Here is a 21,769-nt window from a genome sequence, read left to right as displayed (position 1 = left end):
AGTGTATAAATTAGAGAATATTTTCGATTTTCGAATTATTTCTTTGAATTTTCCCCTTATCTTGTTTGAATCTAAGAGGGCATTCAAGTGTGTGAGCGATACTTTAATTTGCTGGTTTCCTATCTTCTTATCGTTGTTTGCATCACATTAGAACAATGGGAACTCATTCAGCACAATAGAACAATGGTGATAAGAAAACAAAAGAATTCAATAGAGCGTATACGATGCCTTGACACCTCGGGTAAGATGAAATTATTTTTCAGTTTTTTCTCAGTCTTCGAAAATTTAATTTGCTAAAAGGTACAGTATTGCGCGTTTTATTGATTTGATAGTTTTCTACAAATTCATTTGCTAAAAAGTATCGCATGTTCGTTGATTCGATAATCTAAATTGGTTTTTGTAAGAATCTGCAATATTCTTGTCTAACTTGTTATCTACAATCAGTGCCATAACATATTGGCACTTTTGGCTAATTTACCATTTTTCGAAAATTTAAGTTCGAGCGAGAATGTCAATTTCAGGCCTTTTAACTTGATTTCAACGATTATTTCGATCTGGGAGGGATTTATTAGTTTCTAAGCTATATTTCAAGCCCTACTGGACCATTTTTGAACTTTGGATCTTAAGTCTTAAGTCTAGCGTTAAAACTATACCCTTCGAACCTACTTTAGAGCACTTGCAAATCGATTGTGGTTTCAAAACATCCAGGTGGATTTCCTTTTTGTGCCAAGTATTTCGTCACCGATGGTTAATCTTTTTAACTGCAACGTATGATCGTCTATTCAAAGCTTTCACAATGTCGGAAGAATTATTTTCCTCGTCTGTTGATCTTTTTCAGGAATTTGAGATGATGTGGATGAAGATTTGTATTCTCCTTGTGGCTGCTACAGTTGCCTGGGCAACCAAAGGTAAGAATTTACTACTTCGTTTCCTATGAAAAACGTAGGCAATGACTGGGAAAATCACAACTACTGATAAAGAAAAAAGTTTGAGACACCAAGACCATCCATAAACTGTGATGGCAGGCCAAGTCGTTCCGCAGTCTCCTCTTTCGATAGATATCTACCCGAAATTAGGGCACCCTTCCATGGATTTCTCCATTTTACCCATGATCCTACTCTTTAAATCGCTCAGTATTAATTTAATTGTTAATTTCGGTAGTTCAATTGGCATGTCATGACAAATCAAAATATTGTGTTGAGGAGCCAAAAGATGATGTTTGTTCCAGTGATTTATCGAGATTGATTTGCAAACGAACATGTGATCAATGCAGTAAGTTGGTGGAGTAAATTTTTACATGTTTTTTTATAAGAACACAAGGCTTCTCTGACCAAAATGTTAAGAACAAGCTAAGAATATTTTAAGGCTTTACAGACCTTAAAACACCAACACACGCCATTTCCTTAGGAAAATGGACAAAAATACTCAAAATAAGAACATTTTTAGGCTTAAAAATCAAAAAACTAAGAACATCCAAAGGCTTCATAAAACTTTGGATGTTCTTATAAAAAAACGTGTATTCTCACGCGACTGTCAATGTCCATATAAAATGTAGTTTCAAGCAAGAAAAACCCTATTCTTACTCAAATGAGAAGAGTTAATGTCTAATAATTGCTCCAAGCTTAAAATTTCGAATTGGGATGAAATCAAAGTCCAAATTTTTCAATTTTTCAAAGTCAATGGGGGGTTTTTGGGAAATTGTAGGGTATTTTTCCGATCTTTCCAAAACTTTGGCCAAAAATTCCGGTTGGGTTGTGGTCCCAGCGGGTTTGTGACACAGGGGTGTATTAATGAACCCTGTTTTCTTTTTGTTTAGGATGTGAGGATTCTGGAAGCGTTTTATGTCAAAGAGATGATGTTTGTCACTCACAAGAAGGACGAATTTTATGCCCAAGAACTTGTGATGCTTGTGGTGAGTATAGGTTGTTTTCTGATAGGGTCGTCTGTGGATTTGAATCAAAACAGGTTTGCAGTAGTGATTCAGGGAGGGAAGGAGACCTATAAAAGGTCACCACTATTATAAAAATGACAATAAAGAACGACATATTTAGCCATCCGAACCCCCAACCTTACAAGTTAGAGCACCCCTATATGTATTCCTTACTCTTTGTACATTACACTGTTTAACCACTAACGGTTTAAGTAACGATGTTACGACTGCATAGTATATGGCATGGGCTCAAATTTGTGCATCCAAGGCCCATTTGTGTGTTTGTTGGACAAGTCGAAGAGATATGAATTTGAGAAAAAAATCCTTTTTATTATTACCAGTCATTATTATACAATCTGGATTTCCTTGCCGCGATTTGTATACGTTCCTTTAAATCCATTTCCAATACTTTTCAGAATTCCGCTACTTGGAGCGCACGGAACACGAGGCTACCACAACTCAAGGTAAATTACTAAAATCTTAGGCTCATAAAATTTAATTCATAATATTGAGAAATGTTTCCTTTTGGCCAGTATGCAGTAATTTAATAGCGATTAAGATAATGGTAATGACATATGATGATGACCTCTTGTGAGTCCAGTTGAATACATAATGAAATCAAAATGATGATGAATAGTTGCTTAGCAACCAATAACCTTCTTCTTGCTCCAAGAGCATTCTACTTTAGTTCGATCTTTTCTATCCGTGATATTTGTGTTGATAGATAAGGAGTTATCCTTGAAACTAAATGCTAATTATGAATTCACCTCGTAGCACCACGTGTAGAGAGCATGCAAGAAAGAGTTGACGAAGATGACAGCAATACAGATGATGGGAACAACAAAGTGACCAACAATAATGAACACACGTCCGATGGTTCTCTCATGGGTGGTAAGTAAATATTCTCATCCATTGAGTTTCAAGCCCGAAGGGCTAGAGGTGAGACTCCTGGATGGGGAATGAAACCACTTATTTCTAATCCAGAACGCCCGCGCGTAGCTTTTACACCGCGCGTAGCTTTTACACAAACGCCGGATTGAAACTAAGATCTATCGCTAGATTTCAAAAAATGTAGTCCTCCAAAACAAAGAAAGCGCTAGATATAATCCGTCGTCATGATTACGGCGCGTTCTATGCGCGTTTTAGATGGGAAATAAGTGGCTTCAATTTCTCTTATCTGAGAAGGGTTAAAGCTTTGCCTCTAGCCCTTCGGGCTTGAAACTCAATGATGTTCCCCCAATGATGGGTCGTGAGTGAGGTTGGTGAAGGATTTTTCCTTAGAATTCTGAGTTTGAGAATGTAATCAAAACCATGCCATGGTGAACTCGATGATCTATAAGTCAGAAGGAATCTACTGTACACGTTCTTTGTAAGAACAAACTATATCAGCAGACAAGGCTTCTATGGCTAATAAATTAAAGAACAAGTTAAGAACATTTTAAGTTTTTCGGGACTCTCAAACGCCAAACACATTTTTTAGGAAAATGGCCAAAAACACTCATAAAGTGGTGAAAATAAGAACATGTTAAGAACATTTTTTAGCGGTTTTAAACTCAACAAGTTAAGAACCTGAAAGCTTCAAAAACTTTGAATGTTCTCGTAAAAAACTTGAAGAGGAATAAAAAGCAAAATCAACATTGAAATTAGCTCAACATATAGAATTTTTTTTTATTAATGTTTCAGAATGTTTGAAATGGCACAACATATTCCGTTCAAAACACAAAGAAACACCAAGTATGGAATGGGATAATGAATTGGCCAAGGGCGCCCAAGAGTGGGCAGAAAAGATTGTCGCCAAAAACAAAATGGAACATGCTTCAAAGGAAGAGAGAAAAGGTGCTGGTGAAAATCTTGCATATAAAATGAGTTCAAAGCTTCCAGCTGATTACTCTCCCTGCAAAAATGCGATTGTTAATTGGTAAGCTATTCTGTTTTTCTACATAAAAAAGTAAATTCAATTATTATCCACAGAAACACACGGTCTTCCTCTCATATTCTTCTCTAATCTCCTGATAATTACGTCATAAACTGTTTACTGTTGCTGACAGTCAGCGTGAAAATCTATATGCTTTTTGCAATCACAGCTTGTAGTCCCGCTGCTGAGGTCGATAAATGTTTCATTTTGTGACACACATCTTAGAACTAACTTTTTTTGGTGGAAACTCGCGAATTAGTATATGTAGATTCCAAAATCAAAAAGTTTCCACGATATTATCGTGCAAGTAACGAGTAATTGGCGATTTTTTGCGTTTCCAGGCAAAATTGCAAGGCCTGGAAATTCATGATTTTTGGGGGGTCTTCAAATTAATAAAAAACCTATATCACATGATAGAGCTTTTCAAACTGAGCAAAAAAGTGTATTACACCAAAGTCCCAACTTCTCTAAATCAAAATTTATTGGCCTATTTGTGGTTAAAAAACCGATGGAAAACAGGGAATTTCCCCACAATCTGCATTAATCTATGCAAAATTAAACACCTTTTTGACCACAAATACCTTTGATCTAGAGAAGTTGGGACTTTGGTGTAATACACTTTTTTGCTCAGTTTGAAAAGCTCTATCATGTGATATAGGTTTTTTATTAATTTGAAGACCCCCCAAAAATCATGAATTTCCAGGCCTTGCAATTTTGCCTGGAAACGCAAAAAATCGCCAATTACTCGTTACTTGCACGATAATATCGTGGAAACTTTTTGATTTTGGAATCTACATATACTTATTCGTGAGTTTCCACCAAAAAAAGTTAGTTCTAAGATGTGTGTCACGAAAATTGTATTCTAGCCACTTTTTTCGATCTCAGCAGCGGGACTATTGTATTTCAAAGATTCCTAAAGTGTAGTACACGATTTTTTATATAAGAACAAACTATAAAGAACATAAGGCTTCAATGGCCAAAATATTAAGAACAAGTTAGAAATATTTTAAGGCTTTGGGGACTCCAAAACACCCGATTACTTAGGAAAACAGACAAAAATACCCACAAAATGGTGAAAATAAGAACATGTTAAGAACATTTTCAGGCTTAAATCTCAAAAAGTTAAGAACACATCCAAAGGCTTCAAAACATTTTGGATGTTCTTATAAAAAACACATGTAGTAAGCTGCCTGTTTTGAAGAGATTCAACTAATGACCATTGTTTCCTTATTTTATTGCAGGTATAGTGAAGCACTTAATCCTGGATACAGCTTCGATAAACCATCTATTGCTGGAACTGGTCATTTCACTCAAGTCGTGTGGAAGGAGTCCACCAAGCTCGGTTGTGGCGCCGCTAAGGCCTCACGCAACGGCATGGAAGGGTATTATGTTTGTTGTCGATACTCGCCAGCTGGTAACATGATGGGAAATGAGAAAGAAAATGTAAAGGAGCTGATAGAAGGATTGTCATTCAACAAGTTGATTGAAGAAGTGGGAGGAGCCAAACGTCACATCAAGAAAATAAAGGGAGCAGCGAAAAATAAAACTACAAAAGTTTTGTAAATGTGCCTAATTCAAATTATCATTATATTTTTATTCTATTTATGGGAACTATTTTTAACAATTAAATATATTTTGAGGTATGAAAGATATATTTCGAAAATCACCAAATATTTTTTACCGCTAGTAAATTTTTTAATCTGAATTTTTGACCATCAAAACAAGGAAGTGTTGAGCAACAATGCTCAAAGTGTGTATGATACATTACCTTATTATTGTTGCCATTACATCCTTCCAAAAGAAGGAAATGTTGCAATGGCTAATTCATTTGAAGTCGTTTTCCTATGCGATTCATCTTCATTACATTCATTCATCTTCGTGACATCCATTGTGTGTCGAATGATGGAAAAGATTCTTAAAACACATATTATGTCACATCTAGAGCAAGAGAAACTGCTTTCTAACAAGCAACATGGTTTTATCAATCGCCGATCAACAGTAACACAACTGCTAAACTATCTAGATGTGTGTACCGAAGACATTGCTAACGGCAAAGCTGTTGACGCAGTATACTTTGACTTTGCAAAGGCATTCGACTCAGTTCCCCACCAAAGGCTCTTAATCAAATTAGAAGCCTACGGAATAAGAAAAAAGTTGCTTGAATGGATCAGATACTTCCTGAAGGATCGATTTCAGATAGTTAAAGTAAATGGAGCTGAATCCGAAAAACAATTAGTTCTTAGTGGAGTACCCCAAGGTAGTGTCCTAGGGCCTACCCTTTTTGTTCTATACATCAACGATTTACCAGATTCAATTAAATCACAACTCTTTCTATTTGCTGACGACACTAAACTTGTCAATAAAGTAGAATCAATTGAAGATGCACTTATAATCCAGGAGGACATCGATCGACTACAGCAATGGTCAGATACGTGGCTTTTAAAATTTCATCCCGACAAATGTCATGTACTAACGTTAGGTAAGCCGATTATAATTAAACATGTACATCAATACACACTCGGAGGAAATTTACTGAAACATGTACAATTCGAAAAGGATCTCGGAGTTATCTTTGACCAAAATCTATCATTCGAAGAACCTTCACGTATCTCACTCCTGAATTATTCCGTAAACTTTACATAACATTTGTCAGGCCCCACCTAGAATATGCACAAGTCATTTGGTCACCAAAACTAAAAAAACACAAAAAACTTATAGAAGGTGTTCAGCGGCGCGCTACAAAAACGGTTGAAACATGTGGACGACTATGTTATGAAAGCAGACTACAAAGAATTGGAATCCCAAGTCTAAAATATAGGCGTGCGGTAAGTGATATGGTTGAGATCTTTAAACATTTAAATCACTATGAAAAATCGTGTGTTCCTAAGAAATTTAACCAACGAATAAGACCAATGAGAACACATAATTCTGAACTGGTAAGAATTTTCGGGAACGATGGTGTCCGTGGACCCCAGAGCAACTCCCTTTACTATCGGGGCATTCAACAGTGGAATAGCCTACCTGAAAAAGTAGTTAAATCATCTACAATACAAGAGTTTAAAGAAAACCTCGGTCTAGCTTGGAAAGAGAAAATGTTTGAGTATGATTGAAATTGTCACTATTGTTGCATATCTGTTTGAAGTTAACCTTTGTAATAAACCAAACCAATGTATGAGCGATTTATAGAGGCCCATGTGCTTGCACGGTGGCCTGGAAATCTGTAAAACATTATTATTATATTATTATTATTACGAGAGATATTTGGAAGACAAAAACATTTTTACTGAGGTAAGATAAAATTCACCTTTTCCTTAAAAAAATTGTTCGAATCGTTTTTTCCAATGTATGAATTTTTATGCAATGTTGAGTCTGTGTCCAAAAGTTGTGCATTAGTTTTATTTTTGGCATTTTTGGCTTTGGCTTTCAAAGCAATTACCATATAATAAAAAGGTTTGGTAGCGTTGGAAAAATATTTCATATTTTTCTTCTTCATTTTTCTTCATTTCCTTTAACGAATTTTGAAAAAAGAAAGTTAGCTGAAAAAATACCCACTGTATTTTATTTTTATGATGAGGAAAAATCAAAGAATAATCGATAACTTTTTGCGTTTCTATTTCAAGGAGGGTAAAAGATGTCTTGGTCAACATTTAGTGTCATGGCAATTCTTTGCATTCTTCAATCAGCTACTGCAAATAAACGAGGTATGATATTCTAAACCTTCCCTAAAGAAAGTTATGGAACTATTAAGCCTTTTATATTATATTAATTTGAAACAGTTTGCTCCTTCGGGTGCTTCTGTCACACGATGCATGTTCTAGAGACAGAACAGTTATAAGCACATGACTCACGTGTCGATAAATTTTTTTAGTGTACTGATATCGCTACCCACCTCCATTAGTAATTGATTGAAAGACTTGTAATAAACCAGTCCCTAAATACACTAAATGAGGGGTAGCGCCAACCTAGAGGGGTATAGTTTTCTTCTATACGATTTTCGTGCTCCTCAACACCGTAAAGTGTAAAAGCAGTAAATTTATAAAACAGAAAAATGAAGCGACTGCTTAAATAGAAATTTTCGTCATCTTTCGTTACTTCATCAGCATTTCGAAAAAAGAGGTAAATATCGTTTTAAGGGGGCTTTTGGACTATAAGAACTTTTTTTCATATGAATATATAATTGTTCTCTTCTTTGTGTTCACAGTAAGGTTGGTATGTGAAGACAAAGTGGAATCATGCCCCATTGCTGATTCTTCTCAAGTTTGTCAAAATGCTCTTGAAAGACTTTTATGCCGAAAATCGTGTGGATCTTGCGGTATGTTGAAAAAAACTAAGTGAAAATCTTCTTTTTTATTCATAGATCTCTTTAATTGACTTTGTAGACCCTTTCCTGTTAGTGTTTACTGACCTACAATCATCTGTGAAAATTATGAGACTTTCCAGTTAATTCAGGGTCCCCCGCTCCCCCAAATCACTTGGGGGAGTGGGGGGAGGTGTCAGTCTCACAATATTATGCAGATGATTGTAGTTCGGGAAATTCGAGAAAATAACGCGACTATTCCAGTCTCCGGTTGCAGGTTCTTATTAAAATCGATAGGGAGCTGGGGAGAAGGATGAAAAGAGTAGAGATATATAGTTTAATAATTATCTCAAATTCTTTCTTTATGGAAAATCTTGTATTTCTAGAGTGTATAGACTCGGCAAGTTTTTTGTGTCGAGAAGATGATGTTTGTTACTCACAAGAGGGAAGATTACTGTGTCCCAAGAAATGCAATGCTTGTGGTGAGATACTCAACTTAAGGTTCTTTTACTGCCCATACCTAGGTGAATAGAGGAAAAAAAACTGTAAAAAAAGAAAATATTTTCCACTAGTAAGAGTTTTAGGTCCTGAATGTGTTCACTGCGTAAGAAAACATTTTTTCATCATCTATAAAAACCAAACTTGTAACCTTTTACATCAGTATGGTTTTCCTGAAAACCCTTGCGATTTTACCAGGCCAAAATGCAAAATCAAAAAAGTTGAACGATTGATTCTTGGGTACATGATAGCATATACAAATCCTTAATTCTTTTGTTGACTTTTCTCGGTCAATTCACTGTTGTTAAAAGTATCTTTTACTTTTGCTTTTAGAATTCGAGTTTTTAGAAAAAGGAGGACCTCTCAATCCAAACCCCTCACCACAATCAAAACAACCTCAGTGGTTCCCTTCCTCATCCAACCAAACAGAGGAGGGTCGCGGCAACAATACCACCCCATTATCTTCAAATCAAAATAAGGAGAATTCAGAGAACAAAACGACCAAGCAACCAAACAACGAATGCACCAGATAATTCAAAGTCAGGTAAAAAGTGCGACAGGCATTTTGCGATTGGATGTGTTGTTAAGAGGCCTGTTAGAATCATTTATGGTATACCATAATACCTGAAGATGAAAATATAATTCAACTTATTTTTATCTTTCAGGCTGGTTCCTATACTTCTTAACATAAACATTAAGGCTTTAAAAGAGACTTCTTTTCTTCTTTTGTCACTCTACTAGAGAGCAAAAATCCAGAAGATGTCCAAAAAGATTGTCTAGTCGCCCACAACGAATATCGTGCCAAACATGAAGATACACCCTCGTTGGAATGGGATGAAGATATCGCGATGGGTGCTAAAGAATGGGCGGAAAATATGTTGGAGACGGGTATGAGACATTCTTCACAAGAGGAGAGGAAAAATGCTGGAGAAAATTTATACTACGATGCAGGAACTGCCAGTGTTGGTGGAACGCCCTGTCAAAGGGCGTCTGATTCGTGGTTCGTTGAAGTTTTTATTTTTAATATAACGCATTGAAATTTATGATATTTTACTTACACGAGGGATGCCAGTTGGGCTGTGATATCATCTTTACTAAGTTTTGTGGAGTCAAAGTTGTAATCAAAATTACCCGCAAAATTAACGAAGATTTTGTTATATCAATTCTAGCTGACATTTTCCCTTGATGGAAATAATTCCATTAATTTTTTTCTTTTTAAAAGCCTTGTTATTGAGCACAGGGTTTTACATTACATATACAGAAAAACTTAAAGGAATCTGACTTGACTTTCTTTTGCTTTCATGTCGAAGCAGTTTTAAGTTTCATCAAATTAGAATTGTGCTTGAGAAAATAAAACAAGGAATAAATTTACTTTCAGGTACCGCGAGGCTCTGCGATACAATTTCAATACAGGAAAAGGAAGTGGTGTTCTGCATTTTACTCAAATGGTTTGGAAATCAACAACAAAGGTCGGTTGTGGTGTCTCCAAAGGTCAGGTTCGAGGGATGGAAACTACCTACGTTTGTTGTAGATACCAACCTGCTGGGAACATGATTGGTTCAGAGACGAAGAATGTGATGAAATTGAAGGATGGTATGAGTGTTCAAGATGCTGTCAAAGAAGACCCATGGAAAACAAACAAACGAAACTCCCTTCACAAGAATGCAAAAAAAATGACAAAAAGTGGAAAAAGAAATGTTTTGTAAATTATGAAAGATGATTTTTTATCATGCAGGCACTTTCTATTACAGTGGAGTGTCCATAATGTGAACTTCTATATAACTGGAACGAATTTGCGCTCCCCGTGCGTGTTCGAGGACCCCCCCCCCTCTTGCACGATTGAATTGCCCATTAGAATTTTTATTTGTACTTTATTTTGAAAAAATTTAGAATATGAATTTCATGATAAAGTTCGTCAAACCTCCAAACTTTTGACGAAATTCTCTTTTAACAATACGATATGGATTACAGGGACTATCAGGTTCAAAAGTACACCCCTGTGTCACAAAACCATTGAGACCCCCAACCCTAGTGGAAAATTTGACAAAAATATCGTTCCCGGTGGGAAAATACCCTGGAATTTCAGGTCTACTGGGAATTTGACTGAAAATTGATCGGTTCTACCCCCTTCGCTGGACTTCAATGGGTCTAATCCTTTGCAATAGAGTGTCCCACGAGGTTTAGGACCATTGGGAACCAGCTCAGCCCTGTATGTAGCTCAGAATAAGCTTAACTAAAGCTCCAGTAAAGCGCTGTAAGCTTACAGCGTAAGCCCAGGCGGCTCTGGAGGCCTAAAAACCGGTTTTCTGGCAAAACTACTGTTCCCAGCCGGTTCTAAACCCTCTAAATCGCTTCAGCACCATGGAAATGTGCTAATTAGAGCCTTTGGAAGTAGCTCACTCGCTTGTAAGGTCGCGTTTTTACGTTTTTTGCTTAAAAACGCTTAAATAGAGCTTTTTAAGCGTTTTAAGCTATTTTAGTGAAAATTCGTCGGTTCTACCCCCTTCGCTGGACTAAAGCGCTGTAAGCTTACAGCGTAAGCCCAGGCGGCGCTAGAGACCGGTTTACAATTTTGGAAAACTAAATAGAAACATCCAAACATTAAACCAAAAAAGTCAAAAATAAAAGGCTAAATAACAATTTGGGAAAGGTGTATTGTTCACAATTATATTCCAATAAGGACAAAAATCTCTTTTAACAATACGATATGGATTACAGGGACTATCAGGTTCAAAAGTACACCCCTGTGTCACAAAACCACTGGGACCCCCAGCCCTAGTGGAAAATTTGGTAAAAATATCGTTCCCGTTGGGAAAATACCCTGGAATTTCAGCTCCACTGGGAATTTGACTTTGATTTCCCATTCCCCATTCGAGATCCAATGTTTAAAAATTGCAGTCCAAAACCATCCCAAAGCACTGGATTTTTAACCTTGGAATAATAAAATAAATAAAAGCAATAAAATCCCCATTGACATTTAGATAAGAATTTTTATCACCACTGAGGAAAAGGTTCCACCGGGGTTGTGAGACAGGGGTGCAAAAGTAAAGGCACCTTTAAGGGCAGTACATATCCGTACCCTTCACTTGTCTAGGAACCCCCCCCCCAGGTTAATAGGGGTCAAACTGGAGTTTTTACAAGTTCTTTGATGACTCTGTTGGTCGTTAAATGTTGACATAAACGATTTTATTACTTTTTCTAAAGAACGCGTCATCCCTATTGTTTAAAAATAACCAATCAGTTAAGCATCTTGTAAAAACTCCAAGTCATCCCGTTAATAATACAATATGGATTTATTTCTTGTAATAGTATCCATAAATAGTTTTCTTTGCATAGCTATACAAATTCACAAAGTAAAATAATAATTCGGTCTACAACAACCAAGAATAGTTTAACGGTTTTTCAAATAAACCCTATTACAAGACTAGCTTAATTTACTTTGAAAATTCAGCTGAAAGGTGCATAACTTCTTTTGATTAAACACAATCCAGCGGGAACGAATATTAAAACCGTTGAGCACCAAACAATAATATACGACCATCCAAAGTGATATTCCAGACGTTGTCCGAGAAATTGGCTATTGGCGTAAACGGACAACGCTATCACTTGCATCAAACCTATGAAAAGATAATAATTTGACTTTTATCATTCATTGGTACATCCCAAGGTTGCTAAAATTGAATCTCAAATTGCGAGAATTTATTTATCACAACAGTCTAATTATGATGATATTTTTTAATATTTTCGATAAAAAAAAACAAAAAACGAAATAGCCAGTAAAAAGCTCTAAGAATGCCATCATTTATTATACCAAACAGCTACCGTGCTTACCTAAAACAATCAAAAGCGTTCCCTTGTAAAATCTTTTTTAGTTGACTATGCTCTGTTCGTCTATCTCGAAATACTCGGAAATTTTCATTTCAGCTGATACGATTTTATCTAATTGCTTACGTCTAGGGAACTTTCGGATAGTTTTAGGTAAGTACGGTATGCAAGAAACTAAAAGACTCTTACTTGTTGCAAGTAGCATAGCAGCCAATATTTTTGCATTCATATCCTTTGCGAGTGAAATTAAGGACCAATACGCACAGGAAATCGCTAGTGTAAAACAAGCCATAATCAATAGCGTCTTTGTAGCTTTGAGTGCATCTAGAAAATTGAAGGAAATAAGAATTGACTAACTTTCTGCCACCATAATCGGAAAATAAATTCACTGCTCCACAACATATATATTGTGAATATCTTTGAAGAGTAGTTTAGAAAATAGTTGTAGAAAAAGAGGAGGATATGTTGCAAGGCTGAGTTTGTCATTTGAATTATTTTGACATGCTTTTCTCATGTTCTCATGTTATGTATTTCATAACGTACGTCTAAATCAGTATTTTACCGATACCTTAACGTTACCCCAAAATGTGACGTTCTTTGATAGTTGGTGTTAGGGTTTGTCGTTCTTTTTGTCGATTATAGTTATTTGTCGCTCTTTTTAGATGGTCTGGAAACGTTAGATGAACAGTTTCTAAGCTGGGTAGGGCAGACTTAACACCACCCCTTTTGTATCCCAGATTTTATCAACGGTAACTGATGGTCGCCCAGACCGTACCCACTCTCGTATCGTATAGTGATGGACACGATACAATCTTTTTCGTGAGCGCGATCAGAATCATAAGAAAATAAACTAAGGGACTGGGTTCGAGTTTGATAAATTGATGGAAGGAAGATAGCCCGACATTATTTTTCTCACCTCTTCCATCAATATCTTGTGTAGAATTTTCCCCGTCGTCGTAATGCTTCCACAGACCTTCATGAATCTGCCCATTCACCATCCATGAAGTACCAACCAAACCAGAGATGTTGATCAGAGCACATAAAATAATTACCCCAATTGTCCCCAGATTGATCACTCGCATATTTAGCATTTTTCAATTTTTATTGCTGATCGTCTTTAGATTTAACCTTAATATTCGTCAATTGAGCTTGATTCAATGTGGAGTTGTAAAGTGCGTCTTCTCTAACAAATATTACAGAGCACAAGAGTAAGAATGAGAGCAGATGATGTGATGATGATCTTTCTCAACACACAGACCATCACAGGGACACGTTTTGTAAGTTATTGACCGAGTTAATCTGTCAGCTGAGCCTTGGTTTACGTTTCAGGGGTCTGAATTAAAGATAACCCAGCTTGATTTGTTAGCTCTTGAATCGAAATCAAGGATTGTTTGTTCCTACTTCACATTGGGGGTGGCGGGTAGAGTGAAAGAGGGAAATTGGGCGGATGGCGGATAGCGGCGCGCTATCGGGCGTTTAGATTTTTCTCCAACTCGCCAAACTTAAATTTCGAGTAGCTTGACTCGCCAGCCAGTTTGTTTTGATTTTGCTTGCTTGACTTTTTGGTCTGAAAATAATTTTCTTGGCTGTTGATTGTTCCACAAGAGACTGACAATCAACAATCACTATCAAACCAGGCTATACGTTTAACAATCACTGAATTTTTTTAAGTAAGTATCTGTATATTCGAATTTTTCTTTGTCTGACCCAAAAAATGGAGTCAGCCATGGTCATTCATCATTGTCTGCACTTTACTGCCACCAGACTGCCAACAAAAAGTCTGGCTGCCATAGAATATTGTCCAAAAATGCCTTGCTTTTACCATCAGGACCATCCACACAGATACGAACAGTACAGCATGCAGTGTTCCACACTCCAGTCTACTGTAGAGAAGAATGACGTGCATAATTTGTTGAGTATATTCAGGTTTAAATGAAGTCCAGACGATGTCGTCAGTCAATCGATCGAACCACCATCGAACAATCGAATTTCATCGTAACTAATCGAACAATAGACAGGAGACCCGTCGTGTGTTTTTTTATAATTTGATGTACACAAGACGGGTTCGAGCTGTGAGTCCAATATTGGACTCACATTTTTTACAGTGGGAAATTCGAATTTAGCGCTGTCCTCACTTACTAACAGTCAGTACCTTTAGCCAAATTAGGAACATTTTTCTTACTTTTACCAGGATTCCTAATTAGGAATCCTATTCCTAATTAGGAAGAAAAAAATTCCTAATTAGGAAGAAATATTTAAAAGTTTAATATCTCTGAAACGAGCTACATTCGCAAATTCCAAGTATGACCAATAGATTCGGTATACCAAATATTATAACTGTGCAAAAAATTGAAAAATTTCATTCGCGGATGGTGGAATTATTAACGCCCCAAAAAAATAATTCCAAATTAGGAATTAAACGAACTGCCGTTTTTATTATCATGAAGAAAAACAGAAAGTGAGTTTCCCGCGTTTTATAAATAAGACGTCAATTTACTGGGAGGAGAGGCTGGGAGAAGTGAAGTTTTTTCTAGGAATTATAGCTCGGTCCCCCGAGCAAGTCAAGAGCTCAATCTTTTCCCACCTAAATGGAATGGTAAGAATCTTATGAAGTACTTTTTAACGTGCGATTTTTTCTATTTTTGGAGAAAATCTAGGTATTTGCTTCATATTCCTAATTAGGAATTTTTTTCTTCCTAATTAGGAATAAGATTCCTAATTAGGAATACTAGTAAAAGTAAGAAAAATGTTCCTAATTTGGCTAAAGGTACTGACTGACTAAAATAAAAACCAAATTTCGAAATTTGCGCTTTCTCTAAGAAAGTGTGACCAGTTAAAGAATAACAAAATTTGATTGGCTATGTTTTCAACCGTTATTAGGATCTGAGAAATTCAAACTCTCAGCCCATACCATGCTATACATTTCGCCATCAGTTTATCAAAGAAGAAATCATAGCATGGATTCCCAGGCTAATCGAACAATAGCTGTTCAATACACCTTCCCCCAGCTTCCCCATAAATCAAACTTCTCAGAAATGGCCTGGGAAAATGTGTTTGGGAGGTAAATGGTAAACAAATGCGTTTTTGCCTGCGCAAAAGATTTTCAGGGTGGTATAATATCATGAATAGATTGAACATACTAAAATTTGAGGGGATTTTGTTCTACAGAACTTAAGAAAAGCTCAAAAAACCAACTTTCCCTAAGGAAACGCAGGCAAAAACGGGTTTGTTTGTTTACCTCCAGAGCCCAAACAGTGGAGAGCATCAAAATAATGCGCACGCATTAGTTTTACGAATTACGGGAAAGGTGTATTACCGAACCACATCAGAGCCTATGACGCTAAGAAATTTCAACAGAATATCGATTTTCAAACTGTAACATTTTGTATTCCATCCTTCGCTACACCTGCCATCTTAATTCAAACGCATAAAATATAACAGAGATGATATCCAATACCCTTCTGTTACGTTTGTAGGAATATGTTATCATCTCCCTAATAAAAAAAACAGAGATACCGCAATAAAAAATAGTATTTTGATATACAAGGGCCGCGCTGACGGATCGTCTACATAATTACCGTAAGTTGGTCTAATATCGACATCCCTCGTCTAATTCCGACACCCTTTTTTAGAGACAGGAATAATATTAAGGCTTGAATCACTGATTGGAAAAGAATAATTCCTCTCTGACCATTAAGCAAAGAAAAATAGTTTCAAACTTTATCAATTTCAGCTGATAAAAAGGATGTTGAAATTAGAGGAGGGATGTCAACATTAGACCAAGTTACGGTAGCGAGGTTAAGCAGGAGTTAATTTTGTACCGTAAGCGCTCTATACTGTGGGATTTTCGCGGGCTAGCGCCAAACTCCTGAGGCCTCTTCAGATAGTGTCACAATGAGGCGAACCTCGAAAAATTTTTGTTTCTGGTCCACCTGGTGACGAAAAAAACACTCACCCGGGGGCCGCAAAATATTTTTTTTTGCTAAATTTCGATCCCAAAACTCGATTTTTTAAAGCACTCCCAGAAGTTAAAATGATGGTCTTCTTTACCTTAAATCTGTAGTAAGTTGACACCGCTACAGGCTTCGGCATAAGAAAAATTCACGTGTGATCATCGCACGCCTAAATTTTGATTTATAGTGGTCTAGGTGTGCGATTATTCAAACTTGTTGTTATTCTATTCAATTGTCATTTTATAATATCTAAATAACATGTATTACTTTTTTGTAATTTAATGCGTTATGTATTGATGTTATGTTATGTATATGTTATGATCTTATTATTTTTTTTTCGGTCTGCACTTTGTTGACCTGTGATCTGTGACCTGCGACCTGTGACCTGCGTTTTACACTAACCGCAAAAAAACTTCTCTTATCAACCTAGGTAAGTCCCAGTTCATGATCATTTACTGAAAAAGTTACAATGAGATTCATGGTTATCGTCTAATAACCTGAAATTTTGGGATTCTGAATTTTTCACTATTGTCTACCAAATATCCAAAAATGGAGGAATTCAAATTTTTCTACTATCACCACCTGCCTGGTTCTTACAGAAAATGGCTGTTAATGTTACCGTCAACTGCTCTTCTAACTTGGGACGATTGGTCAAAACATGGGACTGATTGATATCTGGCCTGTATTTTCACTTATTGTTAAATCTCTTTGACATCAAATTTGTTTTGATCTCCACCAAGTTTATCAATCATACTTTCTGTAATAACATGTCATGATAACTTTCACTGATAGCGCGCCCTTTTTAACTTTTTTGTTTTCATTCAAAATGACCGGACGCTGATTGGAGAATTAGAGAACGCCCGCCAACTAACCACCTATTGCCTGATGACATTAACAAATGATTTCAAACGCTCCTTCGTTCCAGACATTCACCTGTGTTCCACACTACGGATTTTTTTCATATTTCGATTTAAAAGCCTACTTGATGCAAAAGAGGAATGGTGTATTTTTTAATACACCGTTCATTAACTCAAATCAAATGACTTTGGAGGTTCGGTGAAATGGTGGCCGAATTGCCTTACCATGTTTTTTCAGATAGTCCCAAGTTATTATTTAACAGGACGTCAATATTAGACCAACTTATAGTATATACTGTAACGGCACTGCCATCAAAATTACAATAAAACAAAGAATTTTCTATCAAAAAATACTTTCAAACATTCCAATAACTTCCATTTTAAAAACTTGAAAACCAACATATGCGGCTTGATGATTTGGCCTATTTGGTTGAAAAAGGCAGAACAGAACCCCGGCAGAACAACCAAGAACTATTCTAATCTGTCAATCATTTGAAGTGTACAGAGTGAAGAGTATGCAAAGTGTATGCAAAGTGATTCTAGCTTTACTGTCATTATAACTAGCTTCATAAAGATAGTGCCACATAGTATTATCCCTTTATTTTCATTTCTGGAAATTTTGCAAAAAAATAGAATATTACTTACTTTTTGATACTTTTTGAAGGCTTCTTTGTTCGTCTCAACAATCATCCAATTTGAGAAATCTGATGATGGACCATGCCTTTGATGCTATTTGAATCAGCTCTCCTAAGAGGAAAGTAATTCAGCAGCAGTGGCTCGTCGGGTAGTGAATTGAGATATGGTCCAATTAATGTCGTTTTTGAGTCAATTTTGATGTCAATTTTTGATGTTACGGATGGGCTTTGGGAGGGCTTTAAATAGTCTGGGACCTTCTTCTGTCAGGGAGTCTCTCCAAATGTTGACCTCTTTTCAGCTCTTTTAGATAGCACTTTCTGCCCAGTCTCTGGTTATGGTAACTGAAAATGCCACCTTTGTTCTCAGCATAGTTAAAATTTGGGACAAGCTGTTCTAAGATGCTCCAGGTGTAGATGGTTTAAGTTCTTTCATCTTCTCCCGATAGTTGCTAGATGTTGAAATGAAGAAATGAAGGGATTCCATTCAAGTAGGAATTTTGAAGTGATTAAGTTGTTGGATCAGATATCTTTTTGAAGGTGACCACAGCTGGGAGCAATAGTCAATGTGTGGTAGTAGACAATCTCTTGTCAAGTAATGCTAACTCTTTGTAAATCACTCTTACTACCACACATTGACTATCGGACCATTCAAAAAGTACGTACGCTCGAAAATGGCAAATTTTTGACTCCCCCTTCCCCCTTGTACGCTTTCGTACGCTTTTTAGTACACCCCCCCTAACCAAAGTCGAAACTTGAAACTCTTGTAGTTGTAACAGTAGAATATGTAGGTATCCAATCGTATTTATAACAAAGTCTCAAGAAATTAAAAGAATCTATAAGATGAACAAAAATGCCAAAGGAGAAATTTTTTGATATGAAAATATTGCGTTTTTCTCTCAAAAAAGACAATTTAGGAAAAGTTACGAGCGTACGTACTTCTCCTCAAGGACCCCCCTCCCCCTCGTACGCTTTCGTACGCTTTTGGGAGTACCCCCTCCCCCCTCTCGAGCGTACATACTTTTTGAATGGTCCCTATTGGTATTGCTCCCAGCTGTGGTCACCTTCAAAAACATATCTGATCCAACAACTGGAATCACATAATATCAAACAGTTTTAGTTGTAATTTGAAAGCCTGTATGGTATGGGGTTGTTTTAAAAGGTGGTGCCGTACCATGGGGTACCTCAATGGTGTACCTTATGGTCTACCCCGAAAAAGATTTACAGACCAGACTGGAAAATAATATGCAAATAATACAACCTTACCTTTATGAAATGGATTAATTTTCACCATTCTGCCTATTTCATTCATCAATTTCCCTGGGGATAAAATTATGATATTGAATTTTAGTGCAGACAACATTTGGCCACAGTAATTAACAAGACTACAATAATTTCAAAATCATGGAACTCACTAGCCTGCTGTAGTCTTTTGAATCAAAAAATATCAGGAAATAACATAAACAATAAGTTTTATGGTCTGTAAAATGCCAGCGCAAAGATTTTTCGTGAAACAACAGCGCTACACTAGATTCTTACGTGTATGGTATACAAAACAAGAAAATGTTGTTTTTTCAGCAAAATTTTATTCTGGAACCATTTGCTATTGGAGTATTTAAAGCTTGAACAGTCAGCTTATCTACTCTCGGGTACCTAATAGCCGGGGGGGGGGGTTTGTTTGGAATAGGCGGGGGGTTGGAAAAAATCTCAAAACTTAATAAGCAGGGGATTGGAATAAAAATGTCCTTGGTGGAAAACTTTTGAAAAGGAGGCTAATACAGCAGAATTAGGACAAAAGAGGGAACTTTCAAAAACATTTTCCCAAAAATCAATAAGCGGGGGGTTGGAATAAGAATGTCCTGGGTGGAAAATTTTCGAAAAATTAATTAGCTGGGGGACGGGTATTAGGTACCCGAGAGTATGAAGATAGTAAATTATCATGCTGTGGGAATGAGAAATCAGAGTAGACCATAAGGTACACCATTGGGGTACCCCATGATTTTTAAAACAACCCGCCTGTATGGGTTATAACCCTGAGGCAATAACCCTCTGGCATTAAAATGCACTTTCAAGTGCATACTTAATTCCAAAACTTCATGGCATTTTATATTTGCATTAGGTGGCAGGATGGTTTGCACAGTTTTCAAGTCTTGTTTTTTGGAACCCTTTAGTAGCTCTTTTACGCTGGCTTCGTATCTTTTGGGTTGTTGCATTTCACACCCTACACCCTTCTGCCAGGCCGCCACTCCTGTTCCATTTTTATCATTTTTATTATTTTTATCATTTAAGGGCTTGAAGACTAAAAATTATTGGATGAAATAGGGGTAAACCTATATTAATGCCGATTAGATGATCTAGTAATTGGATACACTGCTTATTATATAAAATACCTAGTAAATATTTCTTTTTATGTGGCTTATTTCGTCACCAGAAATAAAGACAGTGATGTAATGATTATGTATCATCCTCTTGTTATCATAGACATTCCATTCATGAGTTACATGTGAAGTGAGTACTGTGCAATCTTTTTTGAGATGAGAAAACCGAGAGAGGGTTTTATATTATTCATGTCATGCTGTGTTTTATTGTGTTTTTAGTTTGTTACTGTTTTATGTTGAAACTAAACTAACTGGCACTGAGGTTTTTCTGCTACTATCTTTTTGAGATAAAAATTATTTCTTTTAGAGAAACATTTTGGTAACCCACTTGATGGTATATTTTGATGTGTTTGGAGAGATAAATCTTGTTTTGGATTGGACTACCTTACAGTATACAGATAAAACTATTTATAGAGCTAAGCTATAGTTAGTCTATTTTAATTCGTTTTCAAAAAATAATCTTTTTAATGAAGTAACCATGGTTGCAACTTATCTTGAAGTAATCAAGTTTTTCTCGATGATAATTCCTTTATGTAAATATCCACAGAAAGGGATGTACTTTTAATGAGTTGTTGTGTGTCAACAATTTACTATTGATTTGAGAGTGGCTTTAATTTTAAACTAAATGCTGTCGAATGGCTTGCAATCCTAAGGTTTCAAGAAATCCGTACATGGAATGATTAAGATTTTAATCAATATTTTCATTATCTGAATTTTGCTGCATTTTACTACAAGTTTCTCCTGTTTTACTATTCATTCTTTTGAGTACAGTTTTAACTATCAGTTTTTGTTTTTACCTAATTTCAGCTTTTTTCTTAATTAAAATTAGATTATATTATTGAACACAAAAGTCTGAGGAAAACTGAATTTTCAATAATTGATTAGTGAAATGTAACATAGTCATCTTTTTGGGGCTCAGTATCCTAAGGTATATGGGAATGTCGGATTTGTGCGGATTTTCAAATTTAATTGTTTTATGGTATATAATATGATCTGAAACACCTCCACAACCAAACATATTTGTTTATAGATTATTCCATCATTTTCTTTGTTGACTTGCAAAACACTTTGACAATAACTTGAGGATTTAACAAGATGAGTTTGTTTGACGTTTTTCTTGCATTATTGATTTGTGTATGCAAGGAAAAGTAATTGACAAAATTTTTGAGATTCCCCCTCTTTTCTGACATTTTCTGATTTACTTTTCCGTGTACCTAGAATGCGTAATCTAAAGAGAAATGTTACTATCATTATTGTCAGATAAGCTTCAATGGTTCAATGGAATACTATTGAATACTGTTGGATTGCAATTTTGTTCGTTTTTGAACAATTTTAAAGATAGAACCAAGGTTTGAATGCTCAAGCGTATAGTTCAAGTTTCTCTTTTTATTTAAAGTTAGAAAATCCTTTTTTGTCGGTAGGTAGAGAAAGAGAGTATGTTTTTTATTAGCTGATGAGTACTACATCTTAAATATGTTTGAAGT

General features: G+C 36.1%; 2 protein-coding genes and 1 long non-coding RNA gene across 3 annotated transcripts; 2 read left to right on the top strand and 1 right to left on the bottom strand.

The window, feature by feature from the left end:
- The first annotated feature begins 248 nt into the window (after positions 1 to 248).
- Positions 249 to 5,497, top strand: LOC136804926 (venom allergen 3-like). Its single transcript, XM_067061456.1, has 8 exons — positions 249 to 300; positions 839 to 908; positions 1,162 to 1,272; positions 1,817 to 1,912; positions 2,347 to 2,394; positions 2,705 to 2,821; positions 3,614 to 3,848; positions 5,087 to 5,497. Exons 2-8 carry the CDS (start codon positions 848 to 850, stop codon positions 5,406 to 5,408), a joined length of 990 nt encoding a protein of 329 aa, XP_066917557.1. The 5' UTR covers positions 249 to 300; positions 839 to 847; the 3' UTR covers positions 5,409 to 5,497.
- A 3,638-nt stretch (positions 5,498 to 9,135) lies between these two features.
- Positions 9,136 to 10,560, top strand: LOC136804877 (Golgi-associated plant pathogenesis-related protein 1-like; the record flags this gene model as incomplete). The annotated part of the gene is made up of 3 exons (XM_067061387.1): positions 9,136 to 9,184; positions 9,382 to 9,640; positions 10,019 to 10,560. Coding segments are annotated over 3 exons (636 nt in total), but the record flags the coding sequence as incomplete, so codon positions are not given.
- A 1,310-nt stretch (positions 10,561 to 11,870) lies between these two features.
- Positions 11,871 to 13,859, bottom strand: LOC136804910 (uncharacterized). The gene is made up of 3 exons (XR_010846313.1): positions 13,382 to 13,859; positions 12,655 to 12,789; positions 11,871 to 12,257 (listed from the first exon to the last, which is right to left on the bottom strand). It is a non-coding gene; the product is annotated as an uncharacterized lncRNA (long non-coding RNA).
- Positions 13,860 to 21,769: the final 7,910 nt, after the last annotated feature.

This window comes from Clytia hemisphaerica, unplaced genomic scaffold (assembly GCF_902728285.1).
Source record: "Clytia hemisphaerica strain Z4C2 unplaced genomic scaffold, Clytia hemisphaerica genome assembly, whole genome shotgun sequence".
NCBI classification, from domain to species: domain Eukaryota; kingdom Metazoa; phylum Cnidaria; class Hydrozoa; order Leptothecata; family Clytiidae; genus Clytia; species Clytia hemisphaerica.
Note: the sequence above shows the minus strand (reverse complement) of the source record. Positions and strands in the feature narration are given on the sequence as shown.

What these genes read in the sequence shown, in the direction of transcription:
- LOC136804926 (XM_067061456.1), top strand. Translation starts at nt 848, where the DNA reads ATGATGTGGATGAAGATTTGTATTCTCCTTGTGGCTGCTACAGTTGCC. An exon ending in AGTTGCCTGGGCAACCAAAG is followed by an intron (nt 909 to 1,161) that starts GTAAGAATTTAC and finishes TAATTTCGGTAG; the next exon opens with TTCAATTGGCATGTCATGAC. An exon ending in CGATGGTTCTCTCATGGGTG is followed by an intron (nt 2,822 to 3,613) that starts GTAAGTAAATAT and finishes TTAATGTTTCAG; the next exon opens with AATGTTTGAAATGGCACAAC.